Source organism: Schistocerca cancellata, chromosome 1, assembly GCF_023864275.1.
Source record: "Schistocerca cancellata isolate TAMUIC-IGC-003103 chromosome 1, iqSchCanc2.1, whole genome shotgun sequence".
In the NCBI taxonomy this organism is placed as follows: Eukaryota; Metazoa; Arthropoda; class Insecta; order Orthoptera; family Acrididae; genus Schistocerca; species Schistocerca cancellata.
The window spans coordinates 561,671,810-561,693,929 of record NC_064626.1 but is presented as its reverse complement, the minus strand read 5'-3'; the positions used below and the strand labels follow the sequence as shown (position 1 = coordinate 561,693,929).

The window sequence follows — 22,120 nt, the reverse complement described above, 5'->3', positions numbered from 1 at the left end:
CTAAAGTCTCTTGACTCCAACAAACATCAGGTAAAAAATATGGAAGTCATGTATAGTACATAGGGTGATTTTGCTAAAGCGGGGACAAACTGCACGAAACGACCCTCAGAGGATGAGGAGGAGGAAACGTCGTACGGAAATGTTTGCAGGAGAGCTGCACCCACTAGAGGATGGAGATTAAAGATCTCTGACAGTGCCCCAGTCGACAACAGTCAGGTGGGCCGCGAGCATATGGTAAGCCAGACGACCGTGTCGAGCATTCGCCACTACAACTTCCTCCTCTTTGATGTGGTGTGTAAACAGAGTAGAAGACTGGGCCCATTACGGAGCCTTGTGGCACTCCAGCCTCTACCTGTCCGAGCTTTCGGCTCCTGGTATGTGCACGTGTACACCAGTTGCAACGCGTGCAGGTCTTACTACCTACGGACAACCCCTGTGGCGACGGTTTTGTCGCTGGTTCGTCGCTCAGGCCACCAAGGTGCTGAGATTTCTGTCAACCATCCTATTCACAGATGAGGTTGACTTTACGAGGTGCGGTATCGCCTACCTTCACAGCACCCTCCCTTGCCGAATGGACAGTCGCCATAGTATGATGGCAGCAAACCATGGGCACTCGTTCAGCCTCAATGCGTGCGCAGGCATGATTGGTGGCCGCCTCGTGGGACAAGTCATACTGTTACAATTCTTCACAGACGAGACATATCTGTACTTCCTGCACGTCACCTTGCCTCCCCTGCTAGAACACTTGCCTTCGGTGGCGTTCCAGGTCTTATTATTCTACGTTTGGTTTATAGTAGTACATGTCTTGAAAACTCTGAATCTTCGTGTCTGCAGCTCTACGTTTATTGTAACTTCTGTCTGTTCCTAGGCAGTAGAAATAAGAGATTTTTTGTATACGTCTCCTGTTGTGAAATATGCCAACGCCTCTGCAGATGTAGTAACACCGCTTCCCGTCAAATCACCAAAGTTATACGCTGTTTGGCTTGGCTAGCACTTGATGAGTCACCATCCAGGTCTTCCAACTGCTGACAAGCAAAGTGCACCCAGCCCCTGTGAGGCCAATTGAGGAACTGTCTGATTCAGAAGTAGCGGCTCTGGTCACGAAACCTGATGACGGATGGGAGAGTGGTGTGCTGATCACATGCCTCTCCATATCCGCACCCCGTGACGCCTGTCAGCAGAGGATGACATGGTGGTCAGTCGGCACCGCTGGGCCTTGCGAGGCCTGTTCAGATAGAGTTTAGTTCAGTTTTTTCTGTTGTCAATTATCATTGAACAGACTTGGTTTTTTCCCTGAAATATCATCAAACTAGTACATGTGGACCAAAGCAAGTAACTATAGATCTTTATGAAAGTTATTCTTATTTCTAGCATTAATTCCATGAACTGAATTCTCGGCTCGAAAAAGAGATTTATTATATACCATATTTTTAAATAAGGAGTAAATATTGTGGGAAGCAACAGACCTCACGCCAATGTCTTGAATTAAATTTCAAAACCATCTGCATGGTCTCGTGAATTGGGGATGTCGTAACACCCCAATTATATAACCCATAATGAACACCCTTTTGTTGCAAAAAGAAATAGAAAAATCAGTCATCCTGACAGTGATGACAGCTACTGACAACAAAATTTACATTCTTGACTGTTTTATTAACAAGAATGTTAAGTAAATACTAATGCTTATCATAAGGAAAGGACTGAATGAAATAATAACATATGATATGAAACAGAAACTTTAAAGAAAGAATTCAAAAAATTATTATTTACGAAGGTTGAAGCCCAGACCATAAGTTGACCAAAGATAACATTTATCCTAGAAGAGAGTTGTAGCCGCATCAAGCTGTAAGTTCGCTGTGACTATAATTTAACTCGGTAATGAAGATGTTAACTTCACTTCTCTCTTGTACTCTTGCAATAGTAGTATGCATGTTAAGCGCTAAGAGATTGTTTAAAAGTCTTACGGTTGGAAGAATTAGTCAGAAGTCGCACTGAAATAAAATCATCTTCACGGTTTAGACAGATAACGGGATAGTTGATATATGAGACAGAAAAATAACTCTTGTGATTCTGATTTGTGATTCGACTTAGCCTTCGTGATACTTAATAGACACGAACATCAAATGACACAGAAAGAGACTGATCGTCGACATAAACTCAGTTATTAGACTTGAGTAGGCAACAGATAAAGACTATCACGAAGTACTTACGATTGCGCCGTGTTGTGAGAAGCTATCGTCAAAGTGAGAATTGCTGCTGCTGGCAGACGCAATTCCCTGAATGAAAAATCGATGTGTGGGCTCAGTGTAGGGACAAATAATTATGAAGAACAATAAACTTTAATTCATCTTTAATTCTTCGTGTCACGTACATCATTTAATGGACCTTTAAAGTGTATTTGTGAAATTAACTGATTCTTCGGATAACATAAAAGCGAAAAGTGATTTAGTGACAATTTAACTGTAAACAGCAATAAGTTTACATCGAAATACGACGCATTCTGAACATTGCTCGAGGGTATGTTATTTCTGGAACTACGTTGTGTAGTTGTCGAGTACACCACGTAGTGACGCCTTGACGACGGAATAATAATTAACAACTCAATATTCTCGCAAAAATCATAATGTGACATCGGCTTGGGTGATGGATTGATGATTCATGACCTTATATTCTCAACGTTTGGATACCCATTCTCAAACTGAGCATAGGAACTACAGTCAGCAAGTTCGCGTAAACTGAAAAGTCTGACGCGAACACCCAAAGGACTTTTGGTTATAATTTCAGATCAAGGGAGTCATCGCGTTATTGAGTGGTGCAGTCGCTATATTTATATGTGGAGAAGGCCGATAGACATCGAGCACCACTGATTCAATTACAATCAAGGGCGGCGCACACACTCCAGTGCGCTGCTCCATCGAGACGTTGATATCAGTTTTGAGATGCAGTATCTGAAAACTAACCAAACCGTGCGAGGAGTTTGTTTTTGTAACATTTACAGACTGGCATTGTCGTGATCGACGTGCGTCGTTCCACGTCATCTCGACTGGAACAACCGTCACCATCGAACTGAGACAAAACGAGACGTCACAATGTGCAACACAGTGACATATGCTGGCACAGTGTTCCTTCTGTCATCCTCATACAACACAAAAATGTCATGTCGATACTCAACTTATACAACTATGAGACGACTTTGGCTCTTTCCAAAGGCAAAAAAACCTTTTGAATTAGGTTGAGAGGTGGCATGAGCCCCCTCTCATATTTCTATCTTACGATTCTCCTCTCTAATTGCATGCGGTGGAAAGTTGCTATTCCTTCACACGCGGACTTCCCACGCAGCGTCTCTCGTCACCCGGGTGGTCCAGTGACAGGCAGGCTCTGTTGACTTTGAAAGGGTAAGCCGACAGGTGTGAGGGAGTCGAGTGAATGCTTTCCAGACGCCGACATTGTCAAGAGGCACGCCCGGAGAGGTCTGAAGTAGCGACTGGGCTAGAGGTTCCGTTACTTCGCAGAAACTTAGCGAAAACACTTTCTGGCGGGCTACCAGCGAGGCGTGGGAATGACTTGTGTACCCAGGCAGCTGTGGCGGGAAAATTCCCGCGCTTTCTGCAAAATAGTAACTGTGATTGGCTTGCTCAGGGCATAGCTCCGTGACGTAGCAAGATCGGCGCAGAAATTGGCGCCAAGAATCTCCATTGGTTGAATGGTAGTGTTCCGGCAATGGAGTGGAATTTTCCGCCGGTTTTCGAGTTGCTGATTGGAACGTTTAACCACGGCCACTGTGATGGCGGCGGGAATGTTCTGTGTTCGGTTTTGTATGGGTGCTCTTGTGGGTAGTCGGCTCTCGCCTTTCGGTCGAGGACGTCGAAGCAACCAGCCATCGGCTCCGGTACGCCAGATCGTGTTCTGGCAGTTAGAAGACAGTTTGGTAAGGTGTGTCCGCAGCACCGGCAGACAGGGATTTTCCTAGGTGATAATCAGAGCTCAGCAGAACGCGCCTGTTCGTCTTTTTCTAACTTTGTTCTGTCTTGGGTAGCAGCAATTAATGTTGGGTTGGCTATGTGTTTTCTCTAAGATTTGAGTTGCAAGGAATTGGCTGCACATACCACTTCGTCATAATCCTCACAATCTACACTCCTGGAAATTGAAAAAAGAACACCGTGAATTCATTGTCCCAGGAAGGGGAAACTTTATTGACACATTCCTGGGGTCAGATACATCACATGATCACACTGACAGAACCACAGGCACATAGACACAGTCAACAGAGCATGCACAATGTCGGCACTAGTACAGTCTATATCCACCTTTCGCAGCAATGCAGGCTGCTATTCTCCCATGGAGACGATCGTAGAGATGCTGGATGTAGTCCTGTGGAACGGCTTGCCATGCCATTTCCACCTGGCGCCTCAGTTGGACCAGCGTTCGTGCTGGACGTGCAGACCGCGTGAGACGACGCTTCATCCAGTCCCAAACATGCTCAATGGGGGACAGATCCGGAGATCTTGCTGGCCAGGGTAGTTGACTTACACCTTCTAGAGCACGTTGGGTGGCACGGGATACATGCGGACGTGCATTGTCCTGTTGGAACAGCAAGTTCCCTTGCCGGTCTAGGAATGGTAGAACGATGGGTTCGATGACGGTTTGGATGTACCGTGCACTATTCAGTGTCCCCTCGACGATCACCAGTGGTGTACGGCCAGTGTAGGAGATCGCTCCCCACACCATGATGCCGGGTGTTGGCCCTGTGTGCCTCGGTCGTATGCAGTCCTGATTGTGTCGCTCACCTGCACGGCGCCAAACACGCATACGACCATCATTGGCACCAAGGCAGAAGCGACTCTCATCGCTGAAGACGACACGTCTCCATTCGTCCCTCCATTCACGCCTGTCGTGACACCACTGGAGGCGGGCTGCACGATGTTGGGGCGTGAGCGGAAGACGGCCTAACGGTGTGCGGGACCGTAGCCCAGCTTCATGGAGACGGTTGCGAATGGTCCTCGCCGATACCCCAGGAGCAACAGTGTCCCTAATTTGCTGGGAAGTGGCGGTGTGGTCCCGTACGGCACTGCGTAGGATCCTACGGTCTTGGCGTGCATCCGTGCGTCGCTGCGGTCCGGTCCCAGGTCGACGGGCACGTGCACCTTCCGCCGACCACTGGCGACAACATCGATGTACTGTGGAGACCTCACGCCCCACGTGTTGAGCAATTCGGCGGTACGTCCACCCGGCCTCCCGCATGCCCACTATATGCCCTCGCTCAAAGTCCGTCAACTGCACATACGGTTCACGTCCACGCTGTCGCGGCATGCTACCAGTGTTAAAGACTGCGATGGAGCTCCGTATGCCGCGGCAAAATGGCTGACACTGACGGCGGCGGTGCACAAATGCTGCGCAGCTAGCGCCATTCGACGGCCAACACCGCGGTTCCTGGTGTGTCCGCTGTGCCGTGCGTGTGATCATTGCTTGTACAGCCCTCTCGCAGTGTCTGGAGCAAGTATGGTGGGTCTGACACACCGGTGTCAATGTGTTCTTTTTTCCATTTCCAGGAGTGTAGTTTAGGGACAACTTCACATTCACAGCATTTGTTTGAGACTCCAATTTGAGCCAATTTGATGTATTATAAATGTTTCATGTGTTTTTGTTTATTATTTTGTGTTTAGTCTTAATAAATCATATTGTTATTTTGGACAGAACTTTCATTCTGTTAATCGGTAGAGCAACCCCATCATTCCTCACTATGTTAATGAAACCTTCGTTTATCTAACTTATTTATCAAATTAAATTATTGCAGGTGCAAAACTCTCTTCTACTCCACTGGCAGGGTTGATTAGAGTCAGTTCGCGTATTTTTTTTATCCTTGTGCAACAGCAAAAGTTGGAGTTAGAATAGGGGGGGCTTAGAGCATCATGTACATATGTAGATTCTAGAATAATTGAGTGTTAAATACACTGCTAGCCCCGGCACCTCGCAAGGTGGCTGAATCTACCTATTGGGATTTCCCAGTTATGAAGTCCATCAGTTTGGCTGTACAACAACTGTTAAGTACGCGGCTGAGTTGGTACTCACCGTCGCTGTAGACAGGCGGCAGGAGTCGCGTGTAGGGGGTGTTGGCGGCGCCCCACACGGGGTTGAGCGGGTTGTTGCAGGTGCCGTCCAGCGTGCGGTAGCGGAGGCTGCGCCTGCAGCTGGGCCGGCGGTCGTACTGGCAGTCGGCGGCGGGCACGGAGCTCAAGTTGAGCGCCCCCAGCAGCGACCCAGCCAGGGGCAGAGGGGCAGGCCACCTGCAGCACACGGCACACCGCTCAAGGGGTGGACGAGGCGCGCTGCACCACACCACGCGATCACACGGTGGGCGCCAGTTGCTAAAGCTAACATTGCTTATTGCGATACTTTAAAATTTGAAGCCCATCGTCTGTGGAATACAGCCACATTTACATCTACATCTTCTACATCTATAACTACTGTCTGAAAACTGATACGAAGTGTGCCGCTGAGGACTCATCTTTTAGCACTTTTTCCTATTACGAGGGTCACTCCAAAGGAAATCCATACTATTTTTTTTAAAATCCATCTTTTATTGTACATGTATGAAAGTCTTACAGGGTGTAGATACAGCCTTTAGGAACAATATTTTCATTTCTCCACATAATTTCCATCCCTATCAACTGCCTTACACCGTCTTGGAACCAGCGCCTGTATACCCGCACGGTAAAATTCTGGACCAACCTGTTGGAGCCACTGTTTGGCAGCGTTCACAAGGGAATCATCATCTTCAAACCTTGTTCCACGAAGAGAGTCTTTCAGTTTACCAAAGGGATGATAGTCACTTTGAGCCAGGTCAGGACTGTAAGGCGGGTGTTTCAGTGTTTTTTGTTGTTTTTCTTGTTTCTTTGTGAGCCACTATCAACATCCTGGGAACCCACCTGACACAAACCTTTTTTAACGCTAACACTTTCAGTATTCTGCAAACACTTCCTTCCCCTATCCCAACGTAGAATGACAATTCGTTCACTGTGATGCGTCTGTCAGCAGTTACCAATTCTTTAACTCTCTCCACATTGTCTGGAGTGTGTGCAGTACGAGGCCTGCCGCTGCAAGAACAATCCTCAATATTGCCGTGCCCGTTTTCATCACGTGACCTGCTTGCCCGACGACTAACTGTACTGCGACCGACAGCAGCATCTCCATACACATTTTTCAATCTCTTGTGGATATTTCTCACTGTCTCGTTTTCACAGCACAGGAATTCTATGACAGCACGTTGCTTCTGACGAACAAGTGTAGCAGCCATCTTGAAGACATGCTGTGACGGCGCCACTCACGGGAACAGATTGAACTAAGTTGAAAACAAGCGGGAAGGATGTATCTACACACTGTAAAACTTTCACACATGCAGAGCGAAAACTGTATTTTTACAAAAATAGTGTGCATTTCTTTTGGAGTGACCCTCGTACATCCACTTATGGAGTATGGGAAAAATCATTGCTTAAAAGCCTTTGTGTGTGTTGTAATTAGTCTAACATTGTCTTCATGGTTCCTACGAGGGTGACACAAAGGGGCAGTACAACATCCAGATTCCTTACTCCAAGTTCATTCTTGAGGCTCTGCAAGTGACATTACGCAAATGCTTTATTACTCCTCTTTAACGTTACAAAAATCATGTTGTCTTCCTCATCTACTATTTAGAGTCAGGCATTTCAGTAATTTCTGTATGAGAAAATAAAATGTCATGCTGAATTTCGTTGTATTGTTTAGCAGTTACCAAACAACAGATTTAATTAACTGCTCAGCATTTATGTGTGCCTGTAAGAATAAGCAACAAAATAAAACTATAATAACATTACCACAGATTCTAGAAAATGAGTAAGTGAACTCAGAAATTTGTAACTGAACCGTGAAAACTTCTGCTAACTAATGAAAATATCTTTTCGCTACCCTTCACATAAATTATATACAGTAGGTAAAAAAGCTTACAACCATAACCATTTTAACACATAGGTGATTAATTAAAAATAGTAGTTTCAATCATTCATCTTGAGTACTAACTACATTCTAAAAAATTTTTTTTAGGGGTAAGAGGGGGCAAAGGCGTACATGGGGCAAACATCCAAATCTAGTGTTTATCCTACATGCAAGTGTAGTGTGGCAGCTCTGAAACTTCAGTTGGGAGCTTTTATTGTGGAAGTGTCAGGTGCTTTGAAGCTTTCGGGATATGATGTGAGTTAGAGTTTTGGAGCTTTCGATCTAAGTATTTACAATGTAATTGATGGGTATCTGCTATAACAAAATCCCAAAGATTCGCCAACACCTCGTATTTAAACATATAGCCTAGCTCACGCTTTAAGCTTCTTGTTAGTTCGGCGAGTTGCCATATGTGGCAGCTGATACTAGAAGTTCAGACATCAGCGCCACAGGGCAAATGCCCACACGTGTACCTTTGCCTGAAAACGTTTTTCTTTTACTTCTTTGGTTTTAATATTGAATGGGTAGGTTTATTTGATATTTTTAATGGACCTTAATTTATAGTTCACTATTTCAACATTGTCCGATTCAGTTTTTTTTACAGGGGAAACTAAACTGGCGGAGCGCTGTATCAGTCTGGATTCTGTGTACTATGGCCTTACGTTTAAACGCTTCCAACATTTAGCATACCAGTCTGTCGAAACAAATGACGTTAAACACCCACTGAATATAGAAACCCAAGAGGCAGGGGACGACTGGGCTCTCTCATTCATCGCTTGTCATAATTTAATTTTGACACAGCCAGAGAAAATAAGTATCGGGAGGACAGTCGGTTTCAATAAAACAAAAACGGAACCTCTTTCAGCAACTTGGAAACTTTGCAATCTAAATATAATTTTCCGCCACATCAAGTCTATAATGAAGACGAAACAGAAATAAGGACTGTACCGGAAAAACTGCAGAAAATGGTGGCACGAAAAGGCCAAATAAAAATAATAATACAATGTGTTTCCTTATGTTAAATGCGTTGTATTAAAATTAATGATAGTGCTATGTTTAGATACTGAATAGGAGCACGATAATGGAAACAATGATGATGATGATGATGACTGTGATGATTTTGCTATAGTAAAACATTATACATGTTAATAATGGCAGTAACTTGACAAATACTGTAATTCTCCTTTAGTCTGTTATAGTTATAATAATTTATTTTTATGCGGAATTTTGTCCCCTAACAATAGATTGTTTACTCCAGGTCTAGGCAAAGGTCCATTTTCTTCATTTGTAATATTTTGTTAAATATAGGTGTATTATGTACAATTTCCATTGTCATGTAACAAGAGAAGAGGAAATTAAAAAATAGAAAAGTGTGAAGTGCGTCATGGAAAGCAGCGTCTGTAGGCCCCCTTACTTATAAGTTCTTGTTAGAAAAGCATTCTAAACAGATAGGTTGAGTATAAAATTGTGATTACTGACAACACAAAACTATTTTAAATCATCAAAGCAGTGGAATAACTGTGCCACACTAACTTAACGAGTAACTGAAGTAAGTCAAAAGATATATCGGTATTTCCCCTGTTATATGTATATTAGTTTTGACCGTCATGTTAGTGCTACGCTTTCATCAGTGCTCTTGCATAGCTACAGAGACACATCATCACCTTGTTGCACTCTTGGTTTGAGAAGTGAGATAGTGAATTTACGTTGGTCTCTTTCCATCAAATTCGCCTGCTCTGGACGCGAAGGAACGCATCTGAACGCTATTGGGAGCCAGCTCAGCACCTACAAACCACTGGTTCGTAATTTACAGGAATTGCGTGACCTGGGCGTAGTTAGTTATGTGGTGCCACATACAACTGGAAATCTAGAAAGGACTTGTCGAATCCATGTCACACAGAATGGCGCTGTATTACTCAGCAAAGACGGAGCAGCACAGTATTAAACGGGTGGTTATAACGTTTTGACTCCTAGTGCACCAACTCTGCTAACCATTAAGAAGTTCATGGCAGAGAGCACTTAGAATTGTACCACATGTTAGGTTTCCTTTATGCTCCAGTCAGATATTGAAGAATGACTACTTTAACGCCTCTGTGCGTGCTGTAATTAATCTAATTTAGTGTCCGTAATAGTAACAGGAGCAATAAATAGTGGGCTGAAGAATATCTGTGTCCTAATTTAGTACTGGTTCTTGAAACTTTGTAAGAAGACTTCACAGTATTTTTGCCTTTCCTTTCAGGGATCTAGTAATTCAGGTTTTTCAACATTTCCATGACAATCTGCCTTGAGTGAAACAAACTGTCATCGTTCCTGCTGCCCGACTTTGTATACATTCCATATCCCCTGATAGTCCTATGTGGTATGGGTCCACACACTTGAGCAATATTTTATAATGGAACGCCCAAGTGATTTGTTGACTTACTTATCCATAATAATAATAATAATAATAATTATTATTATTATTATTATTATTATTAGTTCTTGGGTTTCCTTAACACGATTGATTAATCGTGTGCTTTGGGGCATCGTTGTGGTTCAATTTTATGCACAATATTTCGACAACTGACGCAACGGCATGCCTTACGTTGGGCAGGCTATTGCAGCACTCTAGGAGACGCACACAGAACATTAGCGACACACCCGACTAAAACAATCAAGCAAACCAGTTCTGCCTGAGCACTGACACAAACACAATCAAAACTGAACACAACGAGACGAGTATCACAGCATAATACTTCCAGCTTCCGGGACAACGCAATTAAGGAGTCTGTCGAAATATAGGAGTCGTTAAATATATTAAATCATAACGTAGGTTTAGATTTAAACAAGACTTTGGGTCCAGCACTCACTTTACTAACATCACCAAGGCTATCCCATCCAACAAAGCTGGAAAACGCTAAGAGAATGCAAATATATGTCTCATGGAAATAAAAGTGTGCTCTATGAGTAGCAAAAGAATATCAAACTTCGTAACGGGTGCGGGTACCCTAATTCGTCTATAAATTTCGGCTCGACACCAACAGTACTTCACAATCTGGTTGGAGTCCACTCAGCGAGTATGCGTAACAACACAGCTTGCGGCACCTGCAGAAGACGACTGGGCTGGTCGTCGAAACGTGCATGAAATTGAGTCTGCTGTACACCCGAAAACATACCATTAATAACAATAATAAATAATGATCAGCATTATTCTGAACTTGTCGATAATGTCCTATGAAATTGTGAGAGGTGTCACAGAAGTTAATTCAGTAATTAGTATTCAGAGGAGAGTACTTGAAATGCTAGTCCGTTTATCCAGGTTCCATTTAAACTATGCTGGCTTTGAAGTCCACTGCTACGTTCGTGGGGTCTAGCTGACCCCATAATTTAAAAATCAGAACGAAGTTTGGGAAAACAGCAACGAGTATTTATTGCAAAAAGTATGTAGAAAATATACAATGATATTTCTGATTATATCAAACTAATCGTAATTTTCGTATAAAAAAGCGCAAAAAGGGACAAATAAAAAACCACAGGTTTGCAGAGGTTTTATTTTGCTGTTAACATTCCACACACACACTTCATATTTTAATTTTATTTGTGCTTTTCCTTTGTGCCTCTTGAAGTTTACTTATATCTAAAAACGAGCTTATGCTCCTTCCTGAACTTTTCACTATTTGCTCTTATTTTGCTACATGTACGTTAAAATACAATATTTAACAAGTGATATTTAACAATATTTAGCAAGCAAACACCAAGCTTGGAAGGTATGTCCAAGTTCAATGTTCCCAGCAACACCCTGCAGTTGTGGAATTTAACAGAAATACTTTAAGATTTTTACATCACTTCCAACTAAGAATTTTTCTAAAGTACAAGTTGGTTTAGATTTGGATTTTTGCCTTTCTTGTCTTCAGGAAACATCTGAAGGTCCATACGACTCATATACACGATTACATGCGACGAAATCAATCCAGCACTTTTGATCTTCATAACTGCAAAAGCGTGAATCATTGAGAATCATTTTCAGAGTCTGTAAGGGACCTGTCAGATCGCGAAATCACATAGCCTAAAACATCTTGCCAATGGAAACTTTTATAAGAAAGATTTTGCGAAGTGAGCGGGGCAGTGGGGGAAGGAAGGGTGTACACCTTCATTCTGTTTGGGTCCAAATTGAAAAATTTTCTGATATTTCACCTTTTAAGAGTAATAATGGAGAACACTTCCTTCAGTGTTCAAATAAAATATTAACTGCTGACGATTTACCCTGCTTTGCACAGGTAGCAGTAAGTATTTATAGCCATACGACTTGTCTGGTGTAGTAGTAATAAATTATAGATTCTAACCTTCCTCGAAAATCAGTCTGTCTGTTAATGAAAGCTGCATCAAAATCCCTACAGTAGTTCATGCGATTGGTCTTTATATTCCGACAGAAAAAGGCGGCGAGTGTTTAATTCCTCAGAGTTTACCCATTTTCTATGAAATATTTTTTTAGTTACACACAAACCTTCTTTGTTAATCAGTGTATCTGCTAGTGGAAAATGCATCAAAATCCCTGCAGTATGTGCTGAGATTAGACTTGACATACAGACTTGAATTCATCTGCGTTCAGTCAATTTGCACAAAATATTTATAAATCTTCCTTGTCAATCAGTATATCAGTTAACTTTCACATACTCAGAAGAAAAACCCAGTGGGGGGATGGCTTTAATTTACAATATGTAGTGGTAGGTACGTATAAATTCTGGTCAAGCTTCACCGCTCTCTGTGACTATTATTCTGCTTTCCCAACCAGATACCACCTCTTCCGTAACCGATCGGTTGCACTGTTATGAATCCTTCAGCACCACAGTTGTGAACATAACCTAAAATCAACAGACAGAGTTGCCTGATGCGACCTATTGTAAGTTCTCAGAGCAGCCCAACTTACAATATCAGCAAGAAACTGAATTTGGTTTATAGCAACATGTACAGACTTGAAGAGACACAGTCAGTACAAAATGAACTAATGAATGGTATAAAGGACATGCAGATTCCAAAGACAACTAAGTTCGCATTATTTGACATCACTAACCTTTACACAAATGTAACTGTCAAGGAAACAATAGAAATTATTAACAATGACTTGCTTAAGCACAAATCTTGACTTTACTAGAAATATTTGAGTACATCGACTTGTTAACACTAGTACTATCACATACCTACTTTTCATTTACCAGCAGAAAGATGGCCTAGCTATGGGCAACTGCCACGCTAGTTTACTTGCTGACATTTTCATAAACAACTTAAAAGGAAGTTATTTAAAGAAAACCGCCAGATAGTTAATAAAGGTGATATATTATAAAGGATATGTAGATCAGACATTAATTTTATTTTGTGACGCAACAGAAAAAATTGAGGGCCTTGCAAAAGAAATGAATAAGATAAAACAGAATATTATCTTCATGTAGGAACACCAGGCAGTCAAAGATTTAAATTTCCTGGATTTCCAAAGTAGCTTCAATAACAGATATAAATTTCTAGTCTACAGGAAACCAACATACACAGATACCACAATCAATAAAACCTCATGCCACTCAGCTAAATACTAATTGGCTTCATATACAGCAATGCTCAAAAGAAAGCACAGATCTTATGATAAACCGCTGACCAAATTGATGAACTAATATTTAATAGTGTCAATTGCTTACAATAACAACTACAGTTCAAAATAAATAGATGAGCTAAGTACTGAAATGAGTTCTCACATAACCAATCACAAAGAGAAACTAAACTAAATAACACCACAGCTCAGCTAACATCCAAATATGTGAGCAGGCACTTTTTAGGAAAACTCGTATAAAGTAGCAAACTTCATCTGAGGAACAAATATCAGAATCAGCTTTTGCACACATAACGAAATAAAGGACAAAGCTATTCGTAATATTAACAATAACAGTAAGTCATACGATCTATCAGAAATACACAAACTTAACTTCATTTCATCTTCGAAGATATACATTGGCCAAACAGGAAGAAATTTCAGTATACGATTCTGATAATACATGGATGCTCTTCACTTTAAGGAACTTAAGCAAGTCCACATTTGCATTATATGTAGCTGAAGACGAACGTTAAGTGACAGACATAGCACACAATCTACAAGTGCTTCACTTGGCCAACAAAGGTAAAAGAATGAACCTACTCGAAGAAATTTAAATTTATTTTCAGAAATGTGCATCCCCAGATGACATTATACACGACCAGCGGTACTCAACAAAGTGCTTCTAAGAAACTTCCATAATTATTTTCATGACCGTTGTCATATCCATTACGAGCCCATCCAGGCGAACATTGACTAAACTGACAAACTGCAGGTAGGAATTCCTGACTGGAAATGGAGGAAAGGTGGTCTTGTGAAGATGTGTCCAGAAATGGACGGTATGCGTGCTACAACAACAAATCGTCCCAGAACACAGTACAGAGCAGCACTGCATCCAAGTCACAACAGACGATCAAAGGGCCTCCACGGGACTTCAGGTGGTAGGGATTGTAGCAGGATACACATAATCGCACTGTGGCTCACATCATGTTGGCGGGCCACGTGGCTGTAACTCTCAGAAGGCTTCGTCTTAACATCCTGTAGAACCCAGTCCTACAAATCTGTTGTTCGCAAAGTGCGCCGCCTCTCTGCACATTCGTCTGTCTGCAAGGATCCATTATCGCACGAACGTCCGGAAAGAGCTTGAAATGTTGTGTAATGCGGTTGGAGTCCGTCAGAGTAGTTGCTTCTATATAGCCGTGCTGCGTCTCGGCCGTCTGCATGTGCTTAGTCGTACGCAACACCAACTCGGCTTGTCCCCGACATAAATACCGGACCATTCTGCTGCTTACAGTAGGCTACGTCAATCACACAGCTTGCAACACACAAGGAACACAGGGCACGTGGTCAGAGAAACTGTCATTCGTCAGCGCCATCTATCGTGGCAACAATGCATTTTGGGAACCTTTCTTCCTCCAGTTACAGTCATGTATCCGTGCCTACAGTTTGTCGAGTTTATTAATTTTTACTCTGTATAGAAACTCTGCATCATGTAAGTCAGCTGTTCTCCCATTATTGATTATAAATGTCGCTCCAGAAATGGTAATCGACATGAAAGTTCCGAAATGAGTTTCTGATAGCGCAAGTAAGACAGAATATGATGTGCCAGTAGGTTCCGATTAGCTGATAAACCACAGGGTCACCTAGCGCATGTCCAAGCTGTACACTTCGAAAATACTCATCCTGTGACCTTCATTGTTGTGTATTACCACCACACTGCTGCTTTCTGAACTGTTTTTCGATTTTCCTCCCCCCCCCCCCCTTGTCGTCCATCGAATGAGGCCGTTAAGTGTCTTGTCACGCCAGTTATTATTTTATTGAAGCATATTTGTAATTTACCAGCCCAGAGTTGGTACATTTGATGAGCAGAACATTTCTTCTGACTGCAGATGTATCAGTGTATCTACGTTGTTCTTAATATATTATACGGAAATACTTACCCAATAACTGAAAATTTATGTCTTTTTTTAATGTTCCAACCTTTAGGTCCTTGTCCCGCCTATTTTTTAAACTTATCTGTGTATCTCGGAAGGGATGTATACGGTCACATGCAAAGCGAATCACTTCAGCTCTCTGCATATCAACGAATGGCACGCTGTACGAAAATGCTCTTACATTACTAAGCCTGTTGCATGTTTAATAGCGCGAAGAAGGCTCGATGCCGTATAAAGGATATTTGCAGCAATACACTGGCACACCATCACGCCATGGCAAGCACTGGGTGCTGCCGCCCACTTGTTGGTCAGTGCCTGGCTAGTTACCAAAACCAGGGAAGTGTCTGGACAACCAACTGTAAGAATCGTGTGCTGCATTGGAAAGTACGTCCAGGCACAGTTCTGGTGATAACGACTAACGTTTTTCTCGTCCATTTCCAAATTACAATGTGTTCCATGCATAAAACGATATGAGTCATATAGTCGCCTCCAAGTTGCAAACATTAGAAACTGTACTAGGAATTAGGTGAAGTCTATGTTTTTCTTCTTCTTTCCAGTGTCAGAACTGTATCTTTGACTACCTTGTACAGACGGCTCTGACATTTTTCATCAGGACTGGAAACTGAATTATTTTTTGAAAAGTTGAGGCCAATATGTTCGTGAATGTATGACAAACATTGGGTGTCAGGTTGGATGTCTCGAACTAGCATTCGGTGAATCTGCACCGTTATTAGGCCTGAAAGTTACTCTCAGAGGTAACTTGATTCTAGGAACAGCTTGGAGCAAGAGCTGCTGTGGAGACTGAAAAAGCGTTAGTAAGAAGTGGCTTGTGAGAGGCAGGTATGTACACTCACAGGCTGGAGATGTGGGCGACCAGCTGCCTGGCTCGCCTCCTGATGTTGGCGGCGCGCTGCAGCAGCTGCCGCACCTCCGGGGAGTCGGGCAGCGCCTGGTGGCCGGCAAACACCAGACCGTCAGCAGTGCCCGAGCTTGCCGCAGACCGCGCCGCCACCGCGTCCTCGGGCTCCTCTTCGTCAGTCCATGCCAGCCGCGACAGCTTCTCCACGTCAGCTGCACGTACAGGAAACGAACAACTTGCTGCAATCGTAACTCTCAACAGAATGTCAACATAAGCTCACCGGACTCGGCACAGCCATTCCCTTGAAAGAGCACACCTGTCGCTGTGGATCAGTTGTTCCCAATATGGGGATAATAACCCCCTGAGGGCTAAAATGAAATTTTCCGAGGGATAAAAGCTAAACGATTCGTTTCTGTTTCACTCACGAAACTAAATTATTTTCAAAATATCGCTGCTATTATCACCATTTTGTAAGACTCTAATATTGATTATATAAGTTAGCAATAATTAGTTTTTCCCAATTAATACTATGGAGGTTACAGCTTCCTCATATAGTCCGTCCATTAAACACATATGCTGTGCTGCGTGCAGCATACCGATGATGATAAAAGTGAGACATATACACTGACACGCCAAAGAAACTGTTATAGACATGCGTATTCAAATACAGAGATACAGGGTGTTTCAAAAATGACCGGTATATTTGAAACGGCAATAAAAACTAAACGAGCAGCGATAGAAATACACCGTTTGTTGCAATATGCTTGGGACAACAGTAAATTTTCAGGCGGACAAACTTTCGAAATTACAGTAGTTACAATTTTCAACAACAGATGGCGCTGCAAGTGATGTGAAAGATATAGAAGACAACGCAGTCTGTGGGTGCGCCATTCTGTACGTCGTCTTTCTGCTGTAAGCGTGTGCTGTTCACAACGTGCAAGTGTGCTGTAGACAACATGGTTTATTCCTTAGAACAGAGGATTTTTCTGGTTTTGGAATTCCACCGCCTAGAACACAGTGTTGTTGCAACAAGACGAAGTTTTCAACGGAGGTTTAATGTAACCAAAGGACCGAAAAGCGATACAATAAAGGATCTGTTTGAAAAATTTCAACGGACTGGGAACGTGACGGATGAACGTGCTGGAAAGGTAGGGCGACCGCATACGGCAACCACAGAGGGCAACGCGCAGCTAGTGCAGCAGGTGATCCAACAGCGGCCTCGGGTTTCCGTTCGCCGTGTTGCAGCTGCGGTCCAAATGACGCCAACGTCCACGTAACGTCTCATGCGCCAGAGTTTACACCTCTATCCATACAAAATTCAAACGCGGCAACCCCTCAGCGCCGCTACCATTGCTGCACGAGAGACATTCGCTAACGATATAGTGCACAGGATTGATGACGGCGATATGCATGTGGGCAGCATTTGGTTTACTGACGAAGCTTATTTTTACCTGGACGGCTTCGTCAATAAACAGAACTGGCGCATATGGGGAACCGAAAAGCCCCATGTTGCAGTCCCATCGTCCCTGCATCCTCAAAAAGTACTGGTCTGGGCCGCCATTTCTTCCAAAGGAATCATTGGACCATTTTTCAGATCCGAAACGATTACTGCATCACGCTATCTGGACATTCTTCGTGAATTTGTGGCGGTACAAACTGCCTTAGACGACACTGCGAACACCTCGTGGTTTACGCAAGATGGTGCCCGGCCACATCGCACGGCCGACGTCTTTAATTTCCTGAATGAATATTTCGATGATCGTGTGATTGCTTTGGGCTATCCGAAACATACAGGAGGCGGAGTGGATTGGCCTCCCTATTCGCCAGACATGAACCCCTGTGACTTCTTTCTGTGGGGACACTTGAAAGACCAGGTGTACCGCCAGAATCCAGAAACAATTGAACAGCTGAAGCAGTACATCTCATCTGCATGTGAAGCCATTCCGCCAGACACGTTGTCAAAGGTTTCGGGTAATTTCATTCAGAGACTACGCCATATTATTGCTACGCATGGTGGATATGTGGAAAATATCGTACTATAGAGTTTCCCAGACCGCAGCGCCATCTGTTGTTGACAATTGTAACTACTGTAATTTCGAAAGTTTGTCTGCCTGAAAATGTACTGTTGTTCCAAGCATATTGCAACAAACGGTGTATTTCTATCGCTGCTCGTTTAGTTTTTATTGCCGTTTCAAATATACCGGTCATTTTTGAAACACCCTGTATGTAAACAGGCAGAATACGGCGCTGCGGTCGGCAACACCTATATAAGACAACAAGCGTATGGCGCAGTTGTTAGGTCGGATACTGCTGCTACAATGGCAGGTCATCAAGATTTAAGTGAGTTTGAACGTGGTGTTATAGTCGGCGAACGAGTCATGGGACACATCATCCTCTAGGTAGCGACGAAGTGGGGATGTTCCAGTACGACCATTTCAAGATTGTACCGTGAATATCAGGAATCAGATCAAACATCAAATCTCCAATATTTGCGGCCAGAAAATGATCCTGCAAGAACGGGACCAACGATGACTGAAGAGAATCTTTCTACGTGACGGAAGTGCAACCCTTCCGCAAATTACTGCAGATTTCAATGCTGTATCATCAACAAGTATCACCGTGCGAACCATTCAACGAAACATCTTAGATATGGGCTTCCGGAGCCGAAGGCCGACTCGTGTATACTTGATGACTGCACGACACAAAACTTAACGCCTCGCCTGGGCACGTCAACACCGATATTGGACTGTTGATGACTAAAAATATGTTGCCTGGTCGTACAAGTCTCGTTTAAAATTGTATCGAGTGCATGAACGTGTCGGTATGGAGACAACCTCATGAATCCATGATCCCTGCATGTCAGTGGGGAAGTGTTCAAGCTGGAGTAGCCTCTGTAACTGTGTGGGATGTGTGCAGCTGGAGTGATATGGGACCACTGATACGTCTAGACACTAGTCTGACTGGTGACACGTACACAAGCATCCTGTCTGATCACCTGCATCGGTTCATGTCCATTGTGCATTTCGACGGACTTGGGCAATTCCAGCGGGAAATGCGACACCCCTCACCTGCAGAATTGCTACAGAGTGGCTCTAGGAACACTCATCTGAGTTTAAGTATTTCCGCTGACTGCCAAACTCCCCAGAAATGAGCATATCTGTGATGCCTTGCAACGTGCTGTTCAGGAGAGGTCTCCACTCTCTTGTTGTCTTAGCGAATTATGGACAGCCCTGCAGGATTCATGGTATCAATTTCCGCCAGCGCTACTTCAGACATTAGTAGAGTCAATACCAAGTCGTATTGCGGCATTTCTGCTCGCGGGGGCCCTACACGATATTAGGCAGGTTTGCCAATTTCTTTGTCTCTTCAGTGTAGTACTTGCAGTAGTCTAGAAACTGCTTCATTACTTGCTTAGAAGTAGAGAAATGAATTAATTGACAGCACGACACAGCGGTAACTACATAAGGGCTACTATAGTGCTGTACACAGTTTCATTAATACTATTATTATTATTATTATTATTATTATTTCTTTTCTTTCTCAGACGTTATGTCTGGTAATACATTATATTACATAAAATTATTATTATTATTATTATTATCATTATTATTATTAGAGTGATTAGACACAAAGCACTAACAGCTTGAAGTCGTCCAATTTCTGACAGTTCAGAATAAGGAGTGCAGCAATGAAGTGATTTACGAACAGTAAGTATAGCGCACACATCTGAACTTGTTTCATGTTAAATGGTGTTGCAGTGCAGGTCAAGGAAGTACCGCAATGTGTAATGCAGGGGAAGCATGTTTTGTATCAAGTGTCTACCCTTGCTGTGGATAGTTAGCTTTCTTTTCTGAGAAAGAGTTCTGAGTAGCACTTGTGATGCACGACTAATTCCTTCATCACCTTTCCAACACACACAGGCACACATACACACACACACAAAACTAAAAACCGTTCATCTTTCACCATTTTAAAAATAAAATTTTTCCAAGAAAGGTCTTTCATTCTACAATTTAGTTAGGTGCTAAAGTACGAGATAAAGTGGGGGAGGGGGTCAACAGATGGCAGGGGAGGGGCAGGACACGGGTGCTTGCTGGTATCTGATTGTATTTAAGGATAATGGTCTAAGAAAGGTTAGGAACCACTGGTGCAGATAGAGTACACTTTATGTGGTTCTGGACCACTGACGTAAATCATGCAATGAAATTGCCTGCAGTTAGCATTCGGTTGGGTGGAAGCAGTGTAGTAAGATGGGTCGACCTAGACACGTGACAGAATGGCATAAGGAAACTACCCTGTTTGGGCGCCCACGACCACACCGAAAGTCAAGATACCCGATTTGTTGCCGTTTCAACGCAGACTGTCCAGTACGTCTACAAGGAATGTTTACCACTCACAGTCATGTAATATGATCCTAAACATATCCTGACGGACAGGGACTGGAGTCAACTGCAACGCCTTGTCACTAACATTCAGTTTCAAACGAGACAGAAATTACCGCTGTCAAAGAATGCAATTCCATCTCAACCAGTTTCGGAGTGAAGATTACGAATGGAAATACAATGCACATTCAGGGTACCTCGGAAAAGGTCATTGATCACAGTGGTACATAGTGCTTAAAGTCTCCACTGGGCCAGACAACACACAAAATTGAGGAGAATATTGTGGTTGGATGAGTCATGACTTTATTTCTCAAATAACGCAAGGCGTCGAGTGCACTAATGAGCCACTGAGGTGCTTAATAGGCAGGCTTTGTAGGGTGTCGCTCATGTGAGAGGTGTTTTACTTATCGTGACTTGGGTCAACTTATTCAGATTACCGTGAACATGAACAGAGTTGTTCAGTTCACCTTATTAATGGCCAACTGTCGCCTTTACTTCCACTTCCGCATGATAAATATGCTGTGCATACTCCCATCTTCCAAGACGACAGAAGTCGTGTTCACAAGACTGAAAGCATTGTTTTGACGAGCAATCAGGCACCTTATCACACACTGACTAGCCCCCAACGTCGCCTGATCACAATCCCACAGAAAAAGAGTGAGGCTATTTGAAAAGGAGGATTAACATGGCAATTAATAACCTTGCAATTTGGTAGCTCTACGGAATCTAATGAGTGGCTTCAGCTGGATGTGCCATACAGGAATAAACTTGTGGGCTCTCTTCCTCGCTGAATCAAGGACATTATGAGGGCTACAGCCGGTATTACACAGCATTTGAGTGATGTTTTCTATGGATGACTAGTATTTTGTCCAGTATGCAGATCTTTCAGACTAAAAACTTCTTCAAGATAAATTCTGCCACATGGGCAGGGATTTTTCCCCTGGACATGTGCCCTGTACAGTGAAGAGCTGGCTCCTGTTCGAAACACGGTACCTGCCCAGCTGTGTTGGTAACATTCACTGAGTAACTACCGTGTAGTAGTCAGACGCTACAACTCTGCATGCAGTGAGAGAGACGGTACTATGCATATGCAAATATCGCTGCAGACGCTTCTGTGGATTTCGTGAGTTTCTTTATTTACCCGCAGGAGACATTTTCTTAGTTTCTGGTAGTTTTGTTAGCAACTTCGCACTCATAAATATTTTGCTGATGTCTGAAATCGGTAAAGAAAGTACGAATTCCGTTGTGGGAGGATGGGAACCGATGCTCATATCCTGAGGAAAAATCTCAAGTAAATGAGTGAAGCATTAAGAACGAAAATCTGTAGACTTGACTTTCGACAGTTTATGTGTTTAATTGACGATTAATTCAATTAAGCTGCACAATTATTGTAAATACACCACTTCACTTCTCAGTCCCATTT

At 43.1% G+C, this 22,120-nt stretch overlaps 1 protein-coding gene across 1 annotated transcript in view; it reads right to left on the bottom strand.

The window, feature by feature from the left end:
* LOC126191099 (peroxidase-like) overlaps positions 1-22,120 on the bottom strand; it is a 155,309-nt gene that overhangs the window by 120,356 nt on the left and 12,833 nt on the right. Inside the window, exons 2-3 of the mRNA XM_049931873.1 lie at positions 16,311-16,527; positions 6,070-6,284 (exon numbers count right to left, since the gene is read on the bottom strand). Coding sequence (XP_049787830.1) covers positions 6,070-6,284; positions 16,311-16,527 — 432 coding nt within the window. The remainder of the gene's footprint in view (positions 1-6,069; positions 6,285-16,310; positions 16,528-22,120) is intronic.